At 41.8% G+C, this 23151-nt stretch overlaps 1 protein-coding gene across 6 annotated transcripts; it reads right to left on the bottom strand.

Moving 5' to 3' along the window:
- Positions 1–5275: 5275 nt before the first annotated feature.
- Positions 5276–21439, bottom strand: Adipor1 (adiponectin receptor 1). Of its 6 annotated transcripts, none has more exons than XM_076872759.2 (9): positions 21259–21438; positions 17627–17693; positions 13838–14072; positions 11882–11998; positions 10391–10562; positions 9756–9942; positions 8339–8526; positions 6452–6645; positions 5276–6143 (listed from the first exon to the last, which is right to left on the bottom strand). In XM_076872759.2, exons 3-9 carry the CDS (start codon positions 13976–13978, stop codon positions 6015–6017), a joined length of 1128 nt encoding a protein of 375 aa, XP_076728874.1. In that variant the 5' UTR covers positions 13979–14072; positions 17627–17693; positions 21259–21438; the 3' UTR covers positions 5276–6014. The 6 variants fall into 6 exon arrangements, with proteins under 6 accessions (XP_076728874.1, XP_076728872.1, XP_076728871.1 ...); XM_076872757.2 differs by lacking the exon at positions 21259–21438 and adding an exon at positions 18383–18466; XM_076872756.2 differs by lacking the exon at positions 17627–17693 and having other exon boundaries at positions 20965–21438.
- Between the last annotated feature and the right edge of the window lie 1712 nt (positions 21440–23151).

Here is a 23151-nt window from a genome sequence, read left to right as displayed (position 1 = left end):
AGTGCCTCACACAGGTGAAGCTATAGCCCCAGCCCAATATATATGTATTTTTATAATATATAAAAATATATTTATATACATAAATATATAAAAATATATATTTGTTAATTATATACTATTATATATTGATATTATATATTTCACATATATTTATGTATATATGATATTTATTTTATTTGTATATTTATTTTTTATCTCTATCTATCTATATTTTTTTGTACCAGGGATTGAACTCAGGGGTGCTTAACCACTGAGCCACATCCTGGGTCCTTTTTGTTTTTTATTTTGAGACAGGGCCTCACAAGAGTTGCTTAAGGCCTTGCTAAGTTGCTGAGGCTGGCCTTGAACTTGATATCCTCCTGCCTCAGCCTCCTAAATTTCTGGGATTACAGGTAAAAGAGGCTTTGTTTAGGTATATGCCCACTATTACTGTAATGGCACCCTCTCCCCTACAGAAAATCTTAATTAAGCTTCTCCAGAAATCTTCACCATAATTGATTAAAGGACTATGAGCAAAAGAATCTCTACAAAAAAGTTCAATGTAGTTAAGCTTCCTATTTCCTCTTAGTCTTACAATAATTAAATTTGGCCACGGGCCTGAAAGAGATCAACCCTCCGGGTGCTGAACACCTCTTTCCTAGTTTTTTCACAAACATTTATGGATATTTAGTAAAAAAAAATATAAATACACACACACACACACACACACTCACACACACACACACATATATATATATATATATATATATATATATATATATATATATGTATACATGTATAACAATCTGTAAAGGTTTTCAAGGGAAGTGTGTCTGCGAATGCAGAGTATGATAAGAAAAAGATTATTTTAAGGAGGCCTCTGGCCTTGGGCTGGAGCTAAACAGAGATGTTTACATTTCGAAGATTAGAGAAGATGTTACTAATTGGGCTCCATGGTAACAGCTGGCAGGGAGAGGGAAGAAAGGGGAGAAGAAGCTCTCCCCTTCTCAGGCACTGTCCTTGAAGGGTTAATTTGCCCAGAACATTGAAAGAAAAAGCTACTTTTGTGTGAACTTCTGCAGACTGAACTTCTGAGCCCCTCCCCTTCCAAGATGGGTATAAAGTTCTGAAACTGCCTAAACTTGGGGTTCAGGGTGATTGATTGATTTCAGCGGAAAGCTTTGCCCTATGAACCTTTCTGCAGCCAAATAAACCAGCTTCCTATTTCCTATCCGGGGTCCTGCTTCATCTGTCCCCTACAACATTATAGGCACAGTGGCACAGCTTTTGATCTCAGTTACTCTAGAGGCTGAGGTAGATGGATTGCAAGTTCAAAGTCAACCTCAACAACTTAGCGAGACCCTGCCTAAAAATAAAAAGGGCCAGGAATGTAGCTCAGTGGTATAGTACTCCTGGGCTCAATCCCCAGTATAGGGGAGGGTGGAAAAGCCCAATTTCTCAGAAAAAGATGGAGAAGCTTTTACCAAGAAAGACAACATACTGAAGTTGGAATTAGTTCAGGCTTCTGTTTTCTTCAAGGTTACAGTCCTAGCACATAATGGTCTTTATGTAATGGTAACATTATCCTTCCCATTTCAGAATATTTCCAGTCATTTGCCTCTCTGACCCAGTATTCTTGGTTTCTTAGGTACATTCAGGAGGGCTGGGTCTGAATAAGGTGAATCAATCAGTCAGTTTCCATAAGTCATCTTGCATTTATAGGTGGTCACCTGGAGTGAAGGGTAGCTACAAACAGTGGGGGAACACAGGAAATTTGCTTTGGAACTCTAGATCAAGTACATGGAGTATGTCAAATCTGTAAACAGGCCAGGCAGAATGCACTGCACTTTTGTACTGCCAGTGTGCTGGACATGAGAATGCATCTCTCAGGTTACTGAGTGTTATCCAAGCAGGGGTCCAAATGCTGCTTAGAAGTGAATTTCCTGAATTTGCACCCAGGCCAAGGCCACAGCTCCCAAGGGCTGGTTCCTGCCTCCAACTGAGGTTAGCAGAGATAAGCATGCAAACCCTTTTCAGGGGAGATGGGACTCCTTGGTTAGCTGACAAAAGGACTTGTGAGTGGACCAAGACCTTATCCCAAAGGGTTTTGCTGAACCTTACACTTCAAGGTGGACTTCCTGGACATTTCACCGTTCTCTCTTCCTCTTTCCTTCATGGGGTCAGACTTGCACCAAGGACAAATGGTTCTAGCTTTGTATTTTCCTTTACATATAAACATTTTCCCCTAATAAAATCCTTGCACATTTAATTTTATCTGAGCAAATGCTTTCCTGAGAATGAGACGAATACACAGGGCATCCAAGAATTTCTTTGGGCTCTTATTCCTTTGTAATAATCTTAAGTTTACTGATTTTCCAAAGTTCTAATTTTTCCCTAATGGAAAATGTATGGCCTCTAGAGAAAGTGAATCTAATAAGGGGTAAAATCATCAGACTGTTAGCACTTATACTTTCTTTGATCAAAGTTAGTGTTTTGTCACCATTTACTTATTCTGTAATAGTTACTTGTTGCTAGTTAAAAGTTCTGATAAAAGCAAGGAGCAAAAGGAATTTTTAAGTGATTTGAGATTATAGAACATGAGGCTTAATTGGTTCAGAAGGATCTGGATTCAAATACTGGCTCATATCCTGTCATCTAAGGAAAAATTACTGGTCCCTGCAGGCATTCAAGGTTGCAACCACAAGTGTAGAACTTGAAGGAAACCTAAGGATCACATAATCCAACTTCATCTATTTCCTGTATGTCCTCATAAGGCAATCCATAGTAGCTGAGGCCTAGTGTGCTCCTCAAACTTGTTGAGGACCTTTTATGTGCTGGGCACTATAGAACAAGTAAACAAAGAAGGAAAAACAAAACAAAACAAACAATGCAGTGTGATTAAAGAAAAAAGAAAGGCTAAGAAACTGACTCTACCCCTTTTCCGTCAGTAAATAAAAATCAGGGGGAGATATTTTTCATGTTTAGAATGAGCATACAACTTACTTCACAGAAATACAGATATAAAAATGACATACCATAAGAACAAGTAGGTGCTCAATAAATATTCTCAGATCCTCATTCCATGGCCCTGTCTAGTACTGGAAAATGAAACACTAGTTTTCATAAACTGCTATGGATCTCCTTATTTCCTCATCTAAACAATGGGTGGCGTTGGATCAGATGCTCCTGAAGGTTCCTTCTGGTTTTACACCAGTGGTTGCAAACTGAAATGCCTCCAGGAGCCAACAGATGACTGCAATGAGTGAATCACTCTAGGTGGGACCATGACAAATTGGAGAGCATAAGCCCTACTCTCTAAAAAGACATGGCTGCTTTTGAGCTGCAATCGATTTTTCCCACTGTGCAAAGACAGACAAAACAAGTTTGGGCATTTGGGATGTATAGATAATCAGTTTGTGACTTTGTTGAGGTTGGTTTTGAACTCATGTTTGTCCTGCCTCAGCCTGGGATTACAGGTGCATACCATGGTGCCCAGCAGTTTATGACTTCTGCTAACAGTTCTTTAAGTATATTTTTAAACGTATAATTGTTTTGGATTAAATAGATTACATAAAGGCAAGAATAAAGATTTTAGTATAGAGTACCCAGGTTCTCATTACCTTGTTATAAAGAAATAAACTTTAAATGTTCTGTTCTTATACATTCAGAGGTACCATTATTTAGAATTAACATTCCCCTTTTTAAAGTCTTCAACATGTCTGTATCCTTAAACTGTCCTTAATTCTGCAAATTTCTCAAATTTACAAAAGGCAGTCAGACCAGATGTATTCTTCTGTATCCCTGTCTGCCAACCTTATTAATTTATTGATCCTGGATATTGAACTTAGGGCATCTCTGTCACTGAGCTACATCCAGCCCTTTTTGAGACAGGGTCTCACTAAATTGCGGAGGCTGGCCTTGAACTGGCAATCCTTCAGCCTCAGCTTCCTGAATTTCTGGGATTACAGGCATACATTGTGCCAGGCCTTGCCAACCTTATTTGATTTTCAATAATGTGTTGCTGGGCTGGGGATGTGGTTCAAGCGGTAGCGTGTTCGCCTGGCATGCGTGCGGCCTGGGTTCGATCCTCAGCACCACATACAAACAAAGATGTTGTGTACGGCGATAACTAAAAAATAAATATTAAAAAAATTCTCTCTTTAAAAAAAAAAAAATAACGTGTTGCTGCCAGTGTAATTATTTTCAATGATAGTGTTTCATTTTATGAATAAGCCAAGATTTATTTTGCTATTCAACAGTTTTAGACCTTTAATTGTTTGCATTATTTTGCTACTACAAGCAGTGCCAGTGAACCTTAGCATAAGTCAAGGTTCTCAAGAGCAGGTTCTCTTTGTTTTTCAAGGTGAGTCATGACCCATTAATGAGTTACAAAAACACTTCAGGGGATCAGAACCAGCACCATTTTTTAACAAATTAACCCAGCATAGATATCAGGTGCATTTTATATTGTAGTGTTGTTTCATGAAATGTTTGGTTTGGTACGGTGCTGGGGATAGAACCCAGGGTCACATGCATGCTACACATTTGCTCTGTCACTGAGCCACCCACTCCCAATCCCATTTCATGAAATATTTGAATGCTATATACATACTCTATGCATGTCCACACAGTGATTCTACCAAGGTACACTTCATTGGTGGCATCCTGTCCACTCTATGTCAACACTAACACTCAATATTAGCCTTTTAAATTTGTGCCTACCTGTTTGGAGTGAAATGGTTTTCTCATTTTGGTTTTAATTTACATTTCCCGGATTACCACTTGAGATTAAGAAACTACCTGTTTGTTGGCATAGGTGGATATTGTTTAAAGGATCATTTGTTTGGTTATACAAACTTGACCCTTGAAGTAAACCCAACTTTATAATTCAAAACTCCCCTTAACTGCCTACATCAGTGGCGAAATTGTTACAACTGGCTTACACTATTGGTGAGCAGCACTCATGTCAGGTTGAGTCCATTCACCAAAATACAGAGGGCATGGAATACCTCTTGATGAGACAAACCTAAGCAAGGTAGTTTTAATAAAACCGAACTTTAAGATATGTCCCTATACCTTTGATTTCTCTAATAAAATATCTGTGCAATAAGTAAAGAAAAATAAAGTTAGATTGCAAAGCAGTTGATACTAGGAAGTCAATTAGATTGACAGGCATGTGCCAGATTGTAAAAGCCTATGATTCAAAATGTGCCTCAGCAAAATCAAGAATTTTTATAGTATTAATCCTTTGGAAAATATTTGAGACCACACATGTTAAATCTTCGAATGCCAAGTGTCTGCTGTACTTTCTTTTATTATCATCATAATCTTTGCATCAAGATACATAGCAATGATAGCAGGTTTCTTTTTAAAGCTTAGTATTAAATATTAAATATCTTTCCCCAGTTTAATTTTACATTACTCTGCCAAGAAAAAAAAAATTAAAACTCAAGTTATTTGAAGCCTGGACACACTTCCATGATTAGCCGGGCTATGTAAAAGTTGGTGTCTTATTCTTCCTGCTATGTAAGCAGATCTAGGCCCTAGAAAGATGGGACCAGGTTATAATTGTTTTTGAAAAGTGTGCTACAAAAATGGATGGCCTGTTATAAGCCAGGTTACAAAGTAAGGACAGGGGGTAAGAGAGGGACATTTTCTTTCAGGAAAAAAGAAAACAATTTCTGAAGAGTCCCAGTCCATAATTTTTTCCCAAAATGGTTGAAGAAGGGAGTAAGATCTCAAAATGAGCTTCAAAGTACTGTCTCTGTGAGGGAATGGTACTTGTCTTGCCGAGGAGGGTGACTGCCAAGGAAGGGGATGACTATGTTGACCATCCCCACCCTCCCCAGCTAGGGGAAAGGGAATGGAAAGTTTATTGCCCAGTGGCTGTGAAAGTGAGCTGAAGCTTAACTGGTACTGAATTCACTAAGGTTTCTTCTAGAAACAGACAACTCAGACTCTTCCTCTCACTTCAGCAAAGAAGTTATTTTTAAAAGCACTTGGGAAATTCCTCCTCCACCTCAAGGTGGGAAGGCTCAGAGAAGGGAGTCATCAGTACAGCCACCTTCCAGGCCATAACGGAATTCCTGAAGGTTGGAGACCCCATAGAAGTGGACAAAGGCTGCGGCCACCACCAGGACGTGGAAAATCTGATGGGACTGGAACTGCAGGAATAAAAAGAGAACAGCCTTTAGAATACTGGCAAGGAAGAATTAGAAATATATAGGAAAAAGCATTTGTCTTCTCTGCTAGTTTCTCAATTTTTTTTTTTAACATCATAAAAGTAACATTTGTTGTAGAAGAATTCAAAGTCTTTATAGGAGATACACCGAAAAGTTAATATTGGCCACTTCCCCGCAGTGGACATAATATGTATACAAACACACACTACGTGATCCAAGTCTTTTACCACCTTTTAACTTTAGGCTGGTCACTCACCATCACAGGCCCTGCTGGAAAAGTCATTTCTTACCCATATGTCAAACTTTCCCGGAAAGAAGCGCTCAGGAATCCGAGCAGCATAAAGGCCAGCTCCGGTGATGTACATCACAGCCATGAGGAAGAACCAGCCCATCTGGCCCACTGTGGTGGCCTTGACAAAGCCCTCAGCGATAGTAAAGTGCATGGTGGGCACAACACCACTCAAGCCAAGTCCCAGGAACACTCCTGAACAGAGCAGACACGAAACTGTCAAGCAGGGAAACAGCTACTACATGGAAGGCACTCTTGTCCTCCTCTGGAATCCAAATGTTTATGATAAGTAGCTATTTTTTGGTGAAGAGTACTTGTTTAAAAGTGTAGCCACAAGATGGGTTCTTATGATCCAGAATGGGAAGAAGGCTGAGTTAGTACTTAAATACCTCATTAATATTCATTATCTATTAAGGAGCCCAGGCAAAAATGATATGTCAAAATCCTGATGGTTGACCTAGGTACAAATCTTAGGTGCCAAGGCTTTAACTGACTCAAGCCAGAAAACAATAGAATAAGTTTCCCATTAACAACACAAAAAAGACTTCAGTAACTAAGTAAGAACTCTGACCTCCTGAGTGGAGAGATATACCCACACAAATGAGGCAAGAGCAAGGGAAGAATGGGTACTTCCCCCACAACTACACTCTACATGACTGGGGACGAGGGACTACCATCCTTTGTAGTACTCTTGTTTAAATACAGTGCTTACCAAATGGTTGGCACTTGTAAGTATTTAATTCTTTTAGTTTAAAACACAGCAGTTATTAAGTCCAAAGAGCCTGCAAACTGGTGGTAATTGGTGATGTTGCTGCAAATAACAATCCTCAAAATAAGCAGTGCACACTTGTGTGAGCCCTGCTATTGGGAAGACTGAGGCAGCAGGATCACAAGTTTGAGGGTAGTCTCAAAATAAAGAATACAAAAGGGGGGCTGGGGATGTGGCTCAAGCAGTAGCGTGCCCGCCTGGTGTGCGTGCGGCCCGGGTTCGATCCTCAGCACCACATACAGACAAAGATGTTGTGTCCGCCAAATACTAAAAAATAAATATTAAAAAATTCTCTCTCTCCCTCTTTCTCACTCTCTCTAAAAAAAAAAAAAAAAAAAAAAAAGAATACAAAAGGGCTGGGGATGTAGCTCAGTGGTACAGCATTTGCTTAGCATGGGTTCAATCTCCAGTATTGGAGTGTGTGGGGATTACAAAAAAGAAAATTAAAGAGTGAAAACACAGAGATGTTTATACTTATAGTTATTGATATTAGTTGTTGGCCATGTTAACACTCAAAACATTTTATTCACCAAGCCAGGCATCCGGTTTCCTTAGTAAAATGCTTCTGGTGTTTTCATTGTAATCCCTTGGTCTGAGTACATTGGACCTGGGTCACTGAAATGACTGTGCTTGCTATATTGTTGGACTGTTTGAAATCAAGTATAAGAGCAGTCACAGCTTTTCTTACAGATAAGTGACCAGCTGGATAATGATCTGTTCTAACAGCAAACTTGAAACACTAGTGAAAACTGAAGGAGAAGTGAGCTTTGAAAATTCACATTTTTAAAATGTGTGTGGGAGGCGGGGGGGGGGGTGTGTACCAGGATTAAACCCGGGGTACTCTACAACTGAGCTACATCCCAGTCTCCCCATCCGTTTTCAGACAGGGTCTCACTCGAGTGTCCAGGCTGGCCCTGAGTTCCAATCCTCCTGCCCAAGTAGGCAGGATTACAGACATATGCCCCCGTGCCTGGCTACATTCACATCATTTTGAAAGTTTCACACACAAATAAGATTTGGGCAGGGTTCTCAAATCTGCCAACCTCAGGGTCCAGAGTTGAGCCAAGTAAGCCCAAGGTTCAAATACCTTTGAGGTCTACACTGTATCTTCCTACTTACCTGCTCTTGTTTGCCGGTGCTTAGGAGTGGCAAACCGGTCCCACTGTGCCACAATGATGGCAGAGATGCCCAGGACACAGACGATGGAGAGGTAGATGAGCCGAGGCTGTGGGGAGCAGTAGAAGGAGTAATAGAGCCAGGGGACAAAGCTCCCCATAATCAGTAGAGCAATCCCTGAATAGTCCAGTCTAAAAAGGAGCCACAAAATGCAATGAGTCAGTGAGAGAAATGAAGAATCCCAAGTGGTTCATTTAACTAGTTCTTTCTGTTCTCTACCTGCTCCCAGATTTGAACATCTCTAGTCTCTCCTGACTTTCCATACAGTTAATCCTGTGTCCTAGATTAAAATTCCATAAGCTCAAGCACTTCTACTATATAATAGAAGTCTTTAAATGACCCTGCTCACAGAATTCTATCCCTCTCCCTTAGTTGTAGATACTTGAATTTAGCAGTTCTACCACAATCCAGCATCACACTCAGGAAGGCTCTAAATAGTCTTCCATTTTGACAGAATGATTTCTAAAAACAAAAACCTGAGATTTGGAGTATTATTAAGGCGTACTGTCACTTGTTTTGTTTTAATGGACTTTTTTTTTTTTTTTCCTTTTTGAGATGGAGTCCAGCTAGGATGCCCAGGTTGACCGCTAACTTCCAGGCTCAAAGATCCTCATGTCTCAGCCTCCCTAATAGCTGGGACTAGATCCATACAACTATGCCCAGCATCAATTTTTTTTTTAAATTTTTTTGGTATTGGGGATTGAACTCAGGGGCACTTGGCCACTAAATTACATCCCCTGCCCTGTTTTGAATTTTATTTAGAGACAGGGTCTCACTGAGTTGCTTAGCGCCTCACTTTTGCTGAGCCTTCCTTTGAACTCTTGATCCTCCTGTCTCAGCCTCCAGAGCTGCCGATTAAAGGCATGTACCACGGGGCTCAGCAATTTTTTTTTTTTAAACAAAGAAAATATATTCTTGTTACTGGTGCTATTAGTAAAAACAAAGGAATCCACTAGCATCCCTACCAAAATCAAAAAGAAGCACACAAATAAAAGATCCTCAGGCTCAGAGTTGGGGAAATAGGGATGGACATGCAGGGCTTCCAAAAATGCCTGCGCAGCACAGATAAGCATTAGCAGGAGGAAGCATGGACAACTTGTCACGCCCTACTCTGGCTTGGGCAACAGGAAGATAAGCTAGTATGGATGGAAGGTCTTGGAAAATAACCCACTTAAGGTAGTACTGTTCAGGTAGAAAACAGATTCCACAACCGGCTTCATAAAGTGTTTATGAGAAAAGCTTTATCACCTTGCTGTACCCAAGGAAAAGAAAGCTTTTCCTCAAGCAGTCCCAGTCAGCACTGGGATCACAAGAGGTAACAGTGGTGCACATAGTCTTTCCTGCTGTTCTTTCAACTCACTTGGAAAAAGTCCGGGAGACTTTCTCTGAATGACAATAGACGGTGTGGAAGAGCCAGGAGAAGCTGAGGCAGAGCACTGCACCCAAAAAGAACATGCCAAAAACCACTTTCTCCTGAAGAGGGGCCATGAAGTACATATTTGGTCTAAGCATGGTCAAGATTCCCAAAAAGAGAAATAGTACGAAACCTGCAGGAGAGAAAAAGAAAAAGCCTGTGAGGAAAAGAGACACTTTGACAGCTGGTGGTTTTAAATCAGTGAACTATGGGGCTTACTGTAGGAAATGCAGTCACAAATAAAGCCCACTTTCAGGAGAAAGTGGCACTGGTCACACAAACCCAGACAAAAGGATCATTTTTTGGAAATGTTGGCATTTTGTATTTATGGGAAATTAGGAAATAGGAGTCGCCTCCATCTAGAACAGTTCTGCTAAGGATCACAAGAGAACATCTAGGTCCCAGTTTCTTTGACTTAAAAGATCAGTGATTAAGAGTCAATCAAGGTCACTGGTAGTTTAAATTCCAGCTATCAAACAGCCAGAACAATTTTGTTGTTCTTTCCCATGGACAAAGGCTACAACAACCCCCGAGTTAAGGAGATAAAAAAAATTGTATTTTTCCCTGTTCAAATCACTTACCAAGCAGATGGGTCCAGATGTTGCCAGTTTCTGTGTGGATGCGGAAGATGCTCTTGAAGCAAGCACGAAAGGAGGGCATGGGTGGTCTGTGGCCATGTAGCAGATAGTCATTGTCCTTCAGCCAGTCAGGAAGTACATCATATGGGATGACCCTCCAACGCCCCTCCCAGACCTAAAATATATACAATGTTTCTAGGAAAGGCTCTAGAGAACACTAGCCTCCCTGCTGCCAAGTAGATAGTGAAAGACAATCAGTCCAGAAGGATGCCAGTCAGGCTCTGGATGGTTCCAGGTCCCGGTGGGAAACCTGCCTGGATCAGAAGATACTCAAGACATAGCACAAATGGGGCTAGAGAGTACTAAGCCATATTTTGACAACTTAAAAAAAAAATTCCTTTATCCTTATTTCTATTTTTTAAAATATATTTTTAGTTGTAAATGGACACAATACCTTATTTATTTATGTTATGTGGTGCTGAGGATCAAACCCAGTGCCTCATGTGTGCTAGGTAAATGTTCTACCACTGAGTCACAAATCCAGCCCCGTCCTTATTTCTCGTGGTTTATCTGAACATGCCTCAGCTAAGTATTTTCCAACTCTTAAAGAAAATATAGTATATATCCTCCTTTTGGCTTCTTGCAATTTCAAAATACAGTGAATAAAAAACAAAGAAATTATAGATAAGGGTTTTAAATACACATAGATCCCTTTTTCTCCAGGAAGTCTGCTCCATCCTTTCCTACAACTAAATTCTAAGTTCTTACTTGGCTGGGACTATATCTTTACAGAGTAGGGTTCTTAATTTAGGATCCATGCATAATACACAGAATCTAGGAAGTAGACAGAAACTTGGATGGGCAAAAGTATCTGTATTCTCATTTATCTATAATTAAATTTAGTGGGCCCCTCAATTATAAAAGTACGCAAAAGACTCAGTAGTATTAGCAGAAGTTGTGATTGTTACCAATAGAAATCATATTTTCAGGGTTAGGACTGCTTCAGTAGTAGAGTGCTTGCCTGGCATGCACAAAGCCCTGGGTTCTATCCCCAGCACAACACAAAACAAACATATAAAGGAAAAAACCTAGATATTTTCATATACTCATTTGCAGAGATTTGAAAGTTTTCTACTCATCATTACTCAGAAATTACAAATTTTAAGAAAACATGTTAGGATTTATCATTAACACATATTTAAGGTGTTATAAAGGAACCCATGTTACTATATCATTTAAATATTTTGATGACTGCCAAAGGGATCCATAGCAAAAGAAAGTCAAAACTCTCTATTTTAGACTATGTTTTGAACAAGGTCCACCGCAGTATGCAGTAAACATCTAGCCAGTCTTCACCTCAACCAAAAAAACAGACCCACCCACAGGAATACAAGCCCTTCAGCCCAAGACAAACTTGCCAGCTGGAAACATCCCAGACAGGCCTGCTGACACCCTCCCCATCCCCACTTCCAGGATGAAAGCTCCAGGCTGCACCTTATATACGAACTCCTCCATCTTCTCCATGGCATGGTGGGCCTGCAGGGGAAGTGTCAGTACCCGTACCTCCTCCTCTTCTTCCTGGGGCACTGGGCATGTTTGTTCTTCTTCAGCCTGAAGGAAAACAACAAACAAAATCCAGGCATCATCTCATAGAGTGTACTACTCCTTGGTCAGGGAGATCCACAGACACCCAAACTCAACCCGTTCTTCCCAGCCGTTCTCCTACACAAGTACCTTGTGCCACTTCTCCAAAAGCATGTTTGTTGAGTTTACAATATTGTAGTTTGAGGCTTATTAATGTTTCATAAATGTTGGAGTGAGAGAGTTCTATTCCGCATACAGGAGGGTAGACTCTAAGATCCTAGCATAGGAGGGACTCAAGATTAGCATACCACCCTAGATGTTCTTTATCTGAATGACCTGTCCTGTTCTCTAGGACAAGTGGTTCTCAACTTTCCCCAATTTCCCAAATAGTTCTTTCTTCCATTCCACCAAGTTTTCAAAACAATGAAAAAGATAAAGAGTCTCAGAGATTTCCCTAATAAGAATTGTATTCATAGTTTGTTCACCAACTCTGGGGATGCTATCATGGCTGTAACTTTGTATCCACAGCAGCTCCCAGGAGCCTGGGGCCTCAGAACTGGTTACTCACCAAACTGCAGTTCTGACTCCTGAGGTCAACTGAGTGCACCCGGGAGGGCATTTGCCTATATAGGAGACCTTTCTCCCCTAGGGCTCCAGACCACGGAGATGGGAAGCCTGGCAGCGCAAATCCTTCTCTGGACTATGCTTGCTTATTCTATCTTTCCGGATGAAGGTCCCTGTAAGTACTGGGTGTCTCTCAGATTTTGTGATGCAGATTCTGCCTTGCCTCCTCCAATACTCTTTCATCCTAAAGAACAAAGTCCTTGGATTTATTCAATGCAATGTTATTCCAATTTTACTCAGGCCTAATGGGAAGACATTTCCTACTGTCTTTACAGCTGAATAGAACTATGTAACAAAGTTCTGGCCTATGTGTTGTGAAGTCCTTCCTGTTACTCTCATTTAAAAGAAAAGAATGGTCCCTTCTCCTCCTGTATGGTGGGGAGGTGTGATTCATTACTCCCATATCCTTTTATTTGAGAGAGATTCCTAACTTGTCAAAGCTATAGGGGTTTTTGTTTGATACATAAAGTCAAATCTATCCTGTCTCCTACATTCACTTACTGATTTCATATTAGATTTCAGGCCTTATGCTGTGTACTTTTTTTTTTTTTTAAACCCTAATATGTTGCCAGGATGATTCTTTTTAAAGATATTTTTTAGTTGTCAATGGACCTTTATTTTATTTGTTTATATGCGGTGCTGAGAATTGAACCCAGTGCCTCACACATGGTAGACCAGTGCTCAACCACTAAGCCACAACCCCAGCCCATGCTGTATATTTTTGGGGAGTGAAATTCCCAAAGCCTATAGTGGGGGAAAAAGCTAAAAAGATACTTATTATGGTTTTTTTAAGGAAGGAAGTGTAGGTTTTTTTTTTTTTTTTTTTTTGTATTGGGGATTAACTTAGGGGTACTTGGCCACTGAACCACATCCCCAGTCCTATTTTTTGTATTTTATTTAGACCCAGGGTCTCACTGAGTTTCTTAGTGCCTCATCGTTGCTGAGGCTGGCTTTGAACTAGTGATCCTCCTATCTTAGCCTCCAGAGCCACTGTGACTATAGGCATGGGCCACCATGTCTGGCTGGAAGGGTAGATCTTAAGAAATAAACTGACAGCCAGGCGTGGTGGTGTATGGTTATAATCCTAGCAACTTGGGGAGGCTGAGGCAGAAAGATTGCATGTTCAAAGCCATGCAATTTTGCTTCAGCAAAATAACAAAGCCCTGTCTTAAGAAAAGAAAGAGACCGACAAATGTGAGGAGAGACTTTGGTCAAGGAAGGACTCCTGGGAAGATGCCTTACCTTGTTTGGGTTGGCAATTACCCGCTTGCCTTTCTCTTCTAGCAGGGGTCCCAGTTCAGTCAGTTCCACCGAGTCAGTTTCCCTGTTACTGGCAGGAGCCCCGTTGCCCTGTGCCACCACAGATCCTTTGTGGGAAGACATCTGGCTGGTACCTCAGTATCCTGCAGCTTCAGCTTGGGAAAAGGCTGAGGTCTCTCAGCCCCAGGGGGCAGAGATCTCCCTGTGATGGCAAACACTAAAAGCAAACATAAATATAAAGGGTGCTGACAATGTATTCCTTTTACAGTTTCACTTCTGTCATTCAATACTGAGTAAGACACAGCTAATTAGTCTGTACCCTGTCTCCAATTGTAGAGGCTAGTTCACTTAAACAAAATCTATTCCTTATCCTCTCTTTAATATCACCCTTTACCCAAAACCTCATCCATTTTACTGATGAAGCCAAAAATAACCCATCTTGTTGCCTGTCTTCACAGGACCTATGATCACTGTACCAAATTGGTGCTACAGAGAATCAGGTTCTGGCCCTAAGGTCCCTCCCACAGGTATGGAGCCCATTAGATGAATCTTGCCTATCATTCCCCAAACTTATACTAAAGCAGGTCTAGGTCTGAGACTGGGGAACATAAAATAGGAAGCCAACACCTGGCTATAACTAGTACAAGACCATCCGGGCTTAGAAATGAATTTAATGCCCAGTGAACTTGGTGGGACTAAAAAGTGCCTTACACACAAAAGGAATTGTTGAAGGACGGATATTCAGTGGCTTATTTCTCTTCACGATCTACTAATTCTATCTCAGGATTATAGCCTGGGTAACACTTTTATAACAAGCTTTCATTGCATCTATCCTTAAGGCAGGCAGTAACTTACCTGGAAGCAGGAAGCTGAAGACAAGGAGGCTGCCCCAAGTTTGCCCTTTGTTACACACACACCTCATAACCAGCTTGACAAAAGCTTGTCCCAATCACCACAGCCCATAATCTAAACCCTACTCAAATTACTTTTCCAGAAACTAGACACAGGCTCAAATGTCATTTAGGAAAACCAGAGAAACCCTGACTTCAGTTTTCTAGGAAAAGTCTCAGAAACATTAGGTTTTCCTGAGTTAGACTTCAGGTAGTGATCTTTAATGAGGTCTGAGAAAACTGGGGGACAGTTTCTAAAGATTTCTATGTTGTAAATTACTAGTTCTTCTCTCCTCCCTCCTAGAGACAATGGACTATTATACACAATAATAGCTGTAGCCAGAATATTAGCATTTTCTTGTACTGCTTACTCAAGCCCCAAAAGCCACAGGGCAATGCAGAGAGGGCCTAGAGTGAGATGCATTATGGTAATGGTAGAAACTTAAGCTTAGGGAGCCCAGCTCTATCATGCTGGGAAGTAAACATGACTTTGTTCCCACTGTGGACATTATACCACCCATAGCTGCTCACTATATGTATAAACATCTTTGACATCTTACACTAGTTTTTATCAAAGAGTAATCACAATTCCTTATCAGGGATTACAATTGGGTATATATAGTCAGATGTGATTTTAGGTGTCAACCTAACTGGTTTAAGGGAAACTCAGATAGCTGGTAAAGCATTATTTATGGGTACATCTCTGACAGTGTTTCCAGAAGAGATTGGCATTTGAATTAGTTAGATCTGAGTATGGAAGATCTGGCTCTCACTCAATGCAAGTAGACATTATCTAATCAGAACAAAAAGGGAGATGAATTTTCTCTCTCAGAGCTGGGACACATTTCTTCTCCTGTCCTTGGACATCAAGAACTCCACAGTTCTATGGCCTTTGGACTCTGGGACCTGCACCCGTATCACCTGGTTCTGAGGTCCTTAGACTTGGACCGAACCATGCTACTGGCTTCCTGGTTCTCTAGCTTGCAGACAGCCTATTATAGGAGTCAGCCCCCATAATCATGTGAGCCAGTTCCCCTACAAATCCCCTTTCATCTATCTGCTTTTAATTCTTTCTGGAGAAACCTGACTAATACTTCAATTGGTCCTCAGATATGGCAAGCCTCAAATTTCAGAACAGCCACATGTCATGTTATGCTAACCCATAAACACAGCTGAAAGCAACAGACAAATCTAGTCCAGGAGACAAAAACAATAACTCACTGTACAGCAGATCTCTATGTGGTGTCAACATATAGACAGTTCCTCTTCCTTTGAGTGTGCAAGACTCTGACAAGAGGGCTGCCAGCATGCAGACACAGAGAACAATTGAGCTCAAGGAGAACAGGAAACAGGAGGCCCCTGAAAACCTCAGGATAGGCAACCCACGTGAGAAGACACATTGGGAAATCTTTTTCAACATCTGACCTCAAAACAGTTCCTCAAAGTTAAGTACTACTGAATAAACAGCTTTACTAAGAAATAATTTAAGCTTAGCAGTGGTGCACACCTGTAATTCCAGTGATGTGGGAGGCTGAGGAAGATTGCAAGTTCAAGGCCCACCTGGGCAACTTAGTGAGACCTTGTCTCAAAGTCAAAAATAGAAATGATGGGGATGGGGTTGTGGCTGTGGCTCAGTGGTAAAGCGCCTGCCTTGCATGTGTGGGGTACTGGGTTTGATCTTCAGCAACACATAAAAATAAATAACTAAGGATATTGTGTCCACCTACAACCAGAATTTTTTTTTAATGATGGGGGGCCAGGCAAGCTGGGGATATAGCTCAGTTGGTAGACTGCTTGCCTCACGTGCACAAGGCCCTGGGTTCAATCCCCTGCACTGCCAGGAAAAAAAAAAAAAAATGATGAAGATGTAGCTCGATGGTAGAGTGCCTTTGGTTCAATCCTCAGTACTACTACTACTACTACTACCACTACTAATTTTTTATAACATTGAGTAAAATATACAAATAGCTTTGGGCATCTTGGAGATGTCCGAGAAGAAAAGCAGACAGTGTAGAATACTGCTACCAATAATTTAGAGTAGGCTACAAGGGCAGAAGCAAAACAAAACAAAATCCCTTAGTATGTAGACTACAAAAATAATACATATCCATAATTTTTGGTCAGAACCCATATTTCAAAATGAATGAATGAATGAATGGGGCAAATCCAAGCCAATAAGCACATGCCTTAGCTTCTTGCCACTAGCTAAGGTTTGTGCACTTTTTCTTAAGCTGTGGGGCTTTCTCTTATCCCTTTCCCCAGAGTTAGCAAACACAGTCATTGAATATTTAGTAAACATATTTAGTCGTATCCACTTAGACATTCTAAGGCTCTGTACAAAATACAAAGTTGAATAAGTTATGTCATCGTCTTCAAAGAACTTTTAATCCAATGGCATAAGGTAGTTCATGATATTTCCAAATTAAGTGATACAAGACATTGCTCCAGGAAGACAGTGAAAGAACATAATCCCTCAACTTGAATGGTGTCACATGGTGCAACACTAGACTTAGTGTGTATATATTTTACTAGAGGCAGTGAGAATAATATAGACAAACTTTTAAGTTGGACAATTAGACTCCAAAGATCAGAAGCAGAATCCAGCTTGGTAGTCTTACTAATTTCCTCATTTGATCTGAAAAGTTTTTATATCCTCAAGTCTCTTAGTCACCATTGAAGTTTTTTCTTTTTTCAGTCCAAATTACTTGCTATTAAGAAAAATTCTTCTGATTCCCTCCAACTCTTCCATCACTAGCTCCTATACCACCCCACCCCATCTTCTAGACCCAGAGCCAGCAAACCTAACAGACACCCCAACTCATAAACCAGCCATCAGCTACAACTCATATAAAAATATATCATCATGCATTAAAGTACATACAATGGAGGTCAATGGAGATCATGTCATCATAGTGAGCAAAGTCCATTGTCCAGTTTGGTCTTCTAAACTGTAGCAACACAGAGATAGGAAAGGGAGAGATAGGGATCGGAGGTCTGGCAAGAAAGAAGAGCAAGCAATACTAGGCCCTAAAAATAGAACTTCTATAAGGTTGACCACTTGCAAGCAACTGGGAATTACAAGAAGTGTTTTAGTCTATTATATAAAATCAGCACAAACCCTACAGTATTCGACTGATTCTGAGTGACTCAGAAAAGCCAAAATATACTTCAACTTTCTGCCAGCTTTCTATCTCCTCAGGTATTTAGGAGGAAACACCTTTCTTCTCAAACTAGCCACACCCAGCACAACAAATTATAATTGAGCCAAACTCCATCAAGTGCATTTTTGATGGGATTTCTTCAACTCAAGCTAATAAACCTTAACCACTAAGCTTTCCAACTGGATAAACCCAGGATATTAAAAAGTAAAGCTGTGGAAGCAGGGAGGTGTTTGTGCTCTTACAAATAAGATAATCCTGTGCCAAACCTGAGGAAAAGGTTGATTCTTAATCACCAGCTAGAGAGTTATTTCCCCTACAAGTGTTTGGAGACATTTACTCTATGAAACAATTTCCGACTATGACACACATTCTCCTTGGTTTTGACTCAAGCTTTTATGAGTTTTTATCTGGAGTTTCTGGACCCTTAGAGACTCTGTGGGGAAGCTCTCCAGTAGCATGATTCTCACTGTTCTCACCAGTCTAGCAGTATAGAGAAATCCATCTTCTCCTTTCTGAAGGGGAAAAATGAATCAAGGCAAAGACCTATTTGAAAGTATGGAACTGCAATAATGAAGTCTCAGCTCTTCTATTTGATGCCAAGTGTCAGCAACTTAGAATCTGAAAGGAAAAATCACAATAACTTCCTTTGTAGTTCTCTTCTCGTTAAAGCTATCCCAACAGAAGAGGTCTTTTCCGTCCCAACAGAGACAGATAAACTTTCCTAATGACGTATAACCAACAGAACAAAACAAAATAAAAAAATCACCATACAGGCATATGAGGGATGTTCATGCCAGCCTGTTTTCAATACCAACTTTCAAGTACATCATAGATACATGGTCAATACAGTTACAAAACAGCATTCAATTTATTTCATGTACCTCAGAAACCCTAATTAAACCAAAGCAAACTAGGTGCATGCCTAAAAACCAATCACTTGGAACTGGTTTGGTAAGAGGGCATTTTCAAGGACCTTTTCAATCCAAAATTACTACAAACTTTATAAACATTAATCATGCTCCCAACTTTTATGTGCAGTAAAAGGGAATTAAATTTGAGCACAGTGAGAGGAACAAAAACCTGTAAATGACATTAGGGACAAACGAACATTAAGGACAAAATGTAACAACTTTGATGAGTACCACCACCAGAAAAAAACAAAAAAACCCACCCTAACTAACAAAGCCTCTAGCTATGAAGATGACTATTAAGTTCACCAGAATGATCTCACCTAGATAGGACAGGATAATGAAGTAGAGTGTTAAGATTTTCAGTCTGACTTTATACTACAGTAGTCAAAGAAAATTTCCTAGGGAAACAGAGAACAAATTTACTAGCCTAGAAAGAAGGGCAAATTCTTTTCTTATATTAATCTGAGACTACACTGGTTAATACAATATATATGATGTGGCTACAGAGAAAAGGCAAACAGAGGAGTCAGAAGCTTGAAGGAGCTGCTGACTTCCATTTTAAGAGGGGGAAATAATGGTTGTTTTCTTATAACATCACTACCAGACTAAGTTTTGTGGAAGGATATTTTTTTTGGGGGGCGGGGTGCCAGGGATTGAACCCAGGGACTCTTAACCACAAAGCCACATCCCTAGCCCTTTTTATATTTTATTAGAGATAGGGTCTTGCTGAATTTCTTAGGGCCTCGCTAAATTGCTGAGGCTGGGTTTGAACTTGAGATACTTCTGCCTCAGCCTCCAGAGATGCTGGGATTACTGGCATTTGCCACTGCACCCAGCTTTGTGGAAGGATTTTTAAAAAGGGTCTTGATAAGTAAAGATGGAAGCAGGGCATTCCAAGAGGGTACACAATGTAAACAAGGGCAGGAAACAACACAGCCCCTAAGACATGAATAATTCACTTTTCCATAAGGGAGTTTTAGGTAAAATGAGGCCAGACTGAAGAAACTGAAGATAGCCTAAAAGCCTGCTTATGATGTTATTCTTTATCCATTAGCAATGGGGAGTGAGCCTTGTTGCTTCCTGTTAGTTTTCTAAGATTCTCTCTTACTTATAGGCAAAGTGGTCACTTATTTATTTATTTACTCCCTAGGAATCATGTCATTTCCTGACCACTGAGAACAAAATGTTTTCAGGTTCTACTCTGTAATTAGATAATTTTGTAAAGGTCTATGTTAAGATGGACTTCCACAGATATCCCCAATTTTAAGAGTGAGTCCCCAAGTACCAACCACACTATGGGTCCATAGAAATTACTCCTAGAATAAAGAAATTTAGTGGCTGCAAGCCGGGAACCCTGACATTGCAATCTGTGCAATCTGTTTAGCGCCACCCTGTCTAAATTCCTGGCAGTGAACAGATACTACAAAATCTCAGGAACAGTGGTTGCACCATCATACCCTAACCAGCCACTATCAAGAGAGAAAAGCAGCGGACAGACCCCATTATTACTTCAGCTTAGAAAAGAACCAACCATCTCCATCCTCTTTTGATCGAAGACAGCAGCCTAAATATTCACCGTGGTGCTTCCTAATCCATCTTCCAAATACTGGAGGGAAATGCTATGGTTAATTTAGTAGAGTACCAAGGCCTCCTTTTGCTCCGCTGACATCAGAAACTGTAAACCCAAATTCTCCCTGTCAATTTCCTATACTCCCACGAAGCACCAGAAACGGAGGGAAAGCACTTATCTATTTTACTTTCGTAAACACCAAGGGCGTCAAGACCCCAATTCAGCCTACATCAATCCTAGATTTCTGAGAGAATGAAATTTCGTTTCCCCAAAGTAGTTTGGATTTTGCTCACATTTCAGCTTTTAGGGTTACCTTACGACAACTGTCCACCAATCTCCGCCCCCGACCACATCAAGATGAGAGTACTATCAGGTCTGACTCGCCGAAAACCAGAGGTCTGGGAACCTTACGCTCCCGCGGCCACCCAGGGCGGGTGGGTGCTCCCGGCTGAGAGTGGAGGTTCTGCAACCCAGGCCCGCACCCCCACTCGCAGGCTCAGCTTTGGTCGTCCGGTAGCGACTAGGGCCGGAACCCGGGCGTCCCAACCCCCCGTACGGTTGAGGACACTGCACTCACCAGGGATGCCGGGCGCCGGGGGACAGCTGGGCACGAGCAGCCCACCCGCACCGGGGCTGCGGATTTGGAGGCCGCCTCGCAGGCGGCGCGCAGTGGGAGGGGCCGGAAATGTTTACCAGCCCGACCGCCGGGAAGCCGGGAGGCCGGCGCCCGCTCCAGCGCGGGAGCCGGGGACCCTGGGGACCTCGAGGCGGGCTACTTCGCGGCTGTCCGCTTCTCAGGCCTGGGCTGGGGCTGCCGGAGTCCGCGCGCAGGCCGAGTCCCCGCCCACCGGCCAGCCCCGAGGAAACTTACGGCCGGGTGGGCAGGCTCTGCTGGGGGCTGCGTTCCCCCAGCTACATCCCGCGGCACTGGAGGCGGCCTGCGGCCGAGCGGCCCGGGATCTTCAGCGCCCTCCCAGTGCCGGAAGGGGCGCGCGACCACACGGCGTCACCTCCGCAGCCGCGTCACCTCTTCGAGGCTCTACCTCGCCCCCTCCAATCCCAGGCATTCCTCCCGGTGTCCCAATCGCGGGCCGGCTCCCTAGGCCCCGCCCCACGGGCCCGCCTTCCCGGAGGGGCCCACCTCCCGACTCTGCTCCAATAGCTCACGCCGACCGCCCCCAGCTTGGCGCTCGCGCGGTCCAATTGCAGATCCTACCTCGCCGGGCTCCAACGGCGGCGCGTGATGGAGAAGGAATTCCAGAGAATTAGACCGTACCCTGGGAAGGAATGCATAATTTCCCATCAAACGCCTTGTCTAGGACGAGAAATAACTTACATCTTTCCTATTATCAACGCCTATCGTTTCATCTCCGGAACAGTTCTTAATACCTCTCGAGTCTCGTGGTTTCCTCCTCCCTACCCACTTCCTTGTGCCAGGCGCTGAGCTAGACTTTTGTTTTGGCTCCTATCATTTCTCTTCAGGAACGGCGGGATTTTTTTTTTTTTTTTTTTTTTTTTTAACCAGTCTAGCTTGAGAATTCCCAACCATAGATCCTGCTCCCACGTGCACCCAAAGGGCATATCTGGGAGACAATATAGGGTGGGGCAACCCTGACACCCATGAACCACACAACACAGAAGTGATCTATGGGTACACCATTTTTCTTGTTCTTCCAAGGATGATGTGCACTAACTCCATCCCAGATGCAGAGAAAGGAGCTCATTATGTTGCGTGGACACATCAAGGGAGTGGGATCAGTGATGTTGGTGCTGGCTACAAGCGTCAGCTCAGGAGTCACACAGATCTAGTTTCCTTTTCCTAGCTAGACTATGATCGTAAGCATATTATTGAACCCCTCTAAATGATAATTACCCCAGCTGAAAATGGGGAAAATAGTGTTATTTCATTAGACCTTTGTCAGGATTAAATGAGATCATTTTTGCAGGCTTTTAGTATTATGGCTGGCAAATAGTCAATGCTTCATAAACAAGAGCTGTTACTGTGTTGACTACTGAGAAAACCCTCAGAAGCTTCCTGCTATCCACCAGCTTTGAGTTAGTTTCTTCAGCATGGTCTTTTATAAGCTAATTCTAACCTACTGTCAGGATTCATCTTCTTCCATTTCTCTCTCTGGCATTTTTGGCCTCAATGAACTTCTAGGTTCTCTAAATGCAAACTTCTCTTTCATGTAGTTTTTGCACATTCTAAACCTTCTGCTGAATTGCCTACCCCACACTGCCCAGTTGTCTGATGAAAGATCCAAGCCCAGTTCTAGTTGGCCCCAAACAATCCTAAACTCAGATTCAGGTTCCATCAGCCACTGGCCAGTTGTATTTCCTTTGGCAAATCTTAATCTTCAACCCACAGGATTAGCATAAATTCTTAGCACAGAATTTATGTGGATGTTAACTCAAAGATAATCCCCTTTTTTCTCTTCCTCCTTCTCTGAATCTTTCTCAACCCCTTCCTGTCCATACCTTGTATGTATCTCTGTGATAATTTTTTGTTTGTTGGTTGTTTGGAATATTGGGATAGAACCCAGTGCTTTACCACTGAGCTACATCCTGAGCCCAGACTTCAGGGCTGGGTATCAAATTTTAAATCCTCCTGCCTCAATCTCCAGAATCACTGGTATTACAGGAGTGTGCCACCACACCCAACTCTGCAATAGTATCAATCACACTGTATTATAATGATTTGTCACTTGTCTACCTTGGATTGTGAGTTTTTTGTGGAGGGTCTAACACCAGTTTTGGTCTTGTA

Source organism: Callospermophilus lateralis, chromosome 13 (assembly GCF_048772815.1).
Source record: "Callospermophilus lateralis isolate mCalLat2 chromosome 13, mCalLat2.hap1, whole genome shotgun sequence".
Taxonomy (NCBI): domain Eukaryota; kingdom Metazoa; phylum Chordata; class Mammalia; order Rodentia; family Sciuridae; genus Callospermophilus; species Callospermophilus lateralis.
This window is presented reverse-complemented; position numbering and strand designations above follow the sequence as displayed.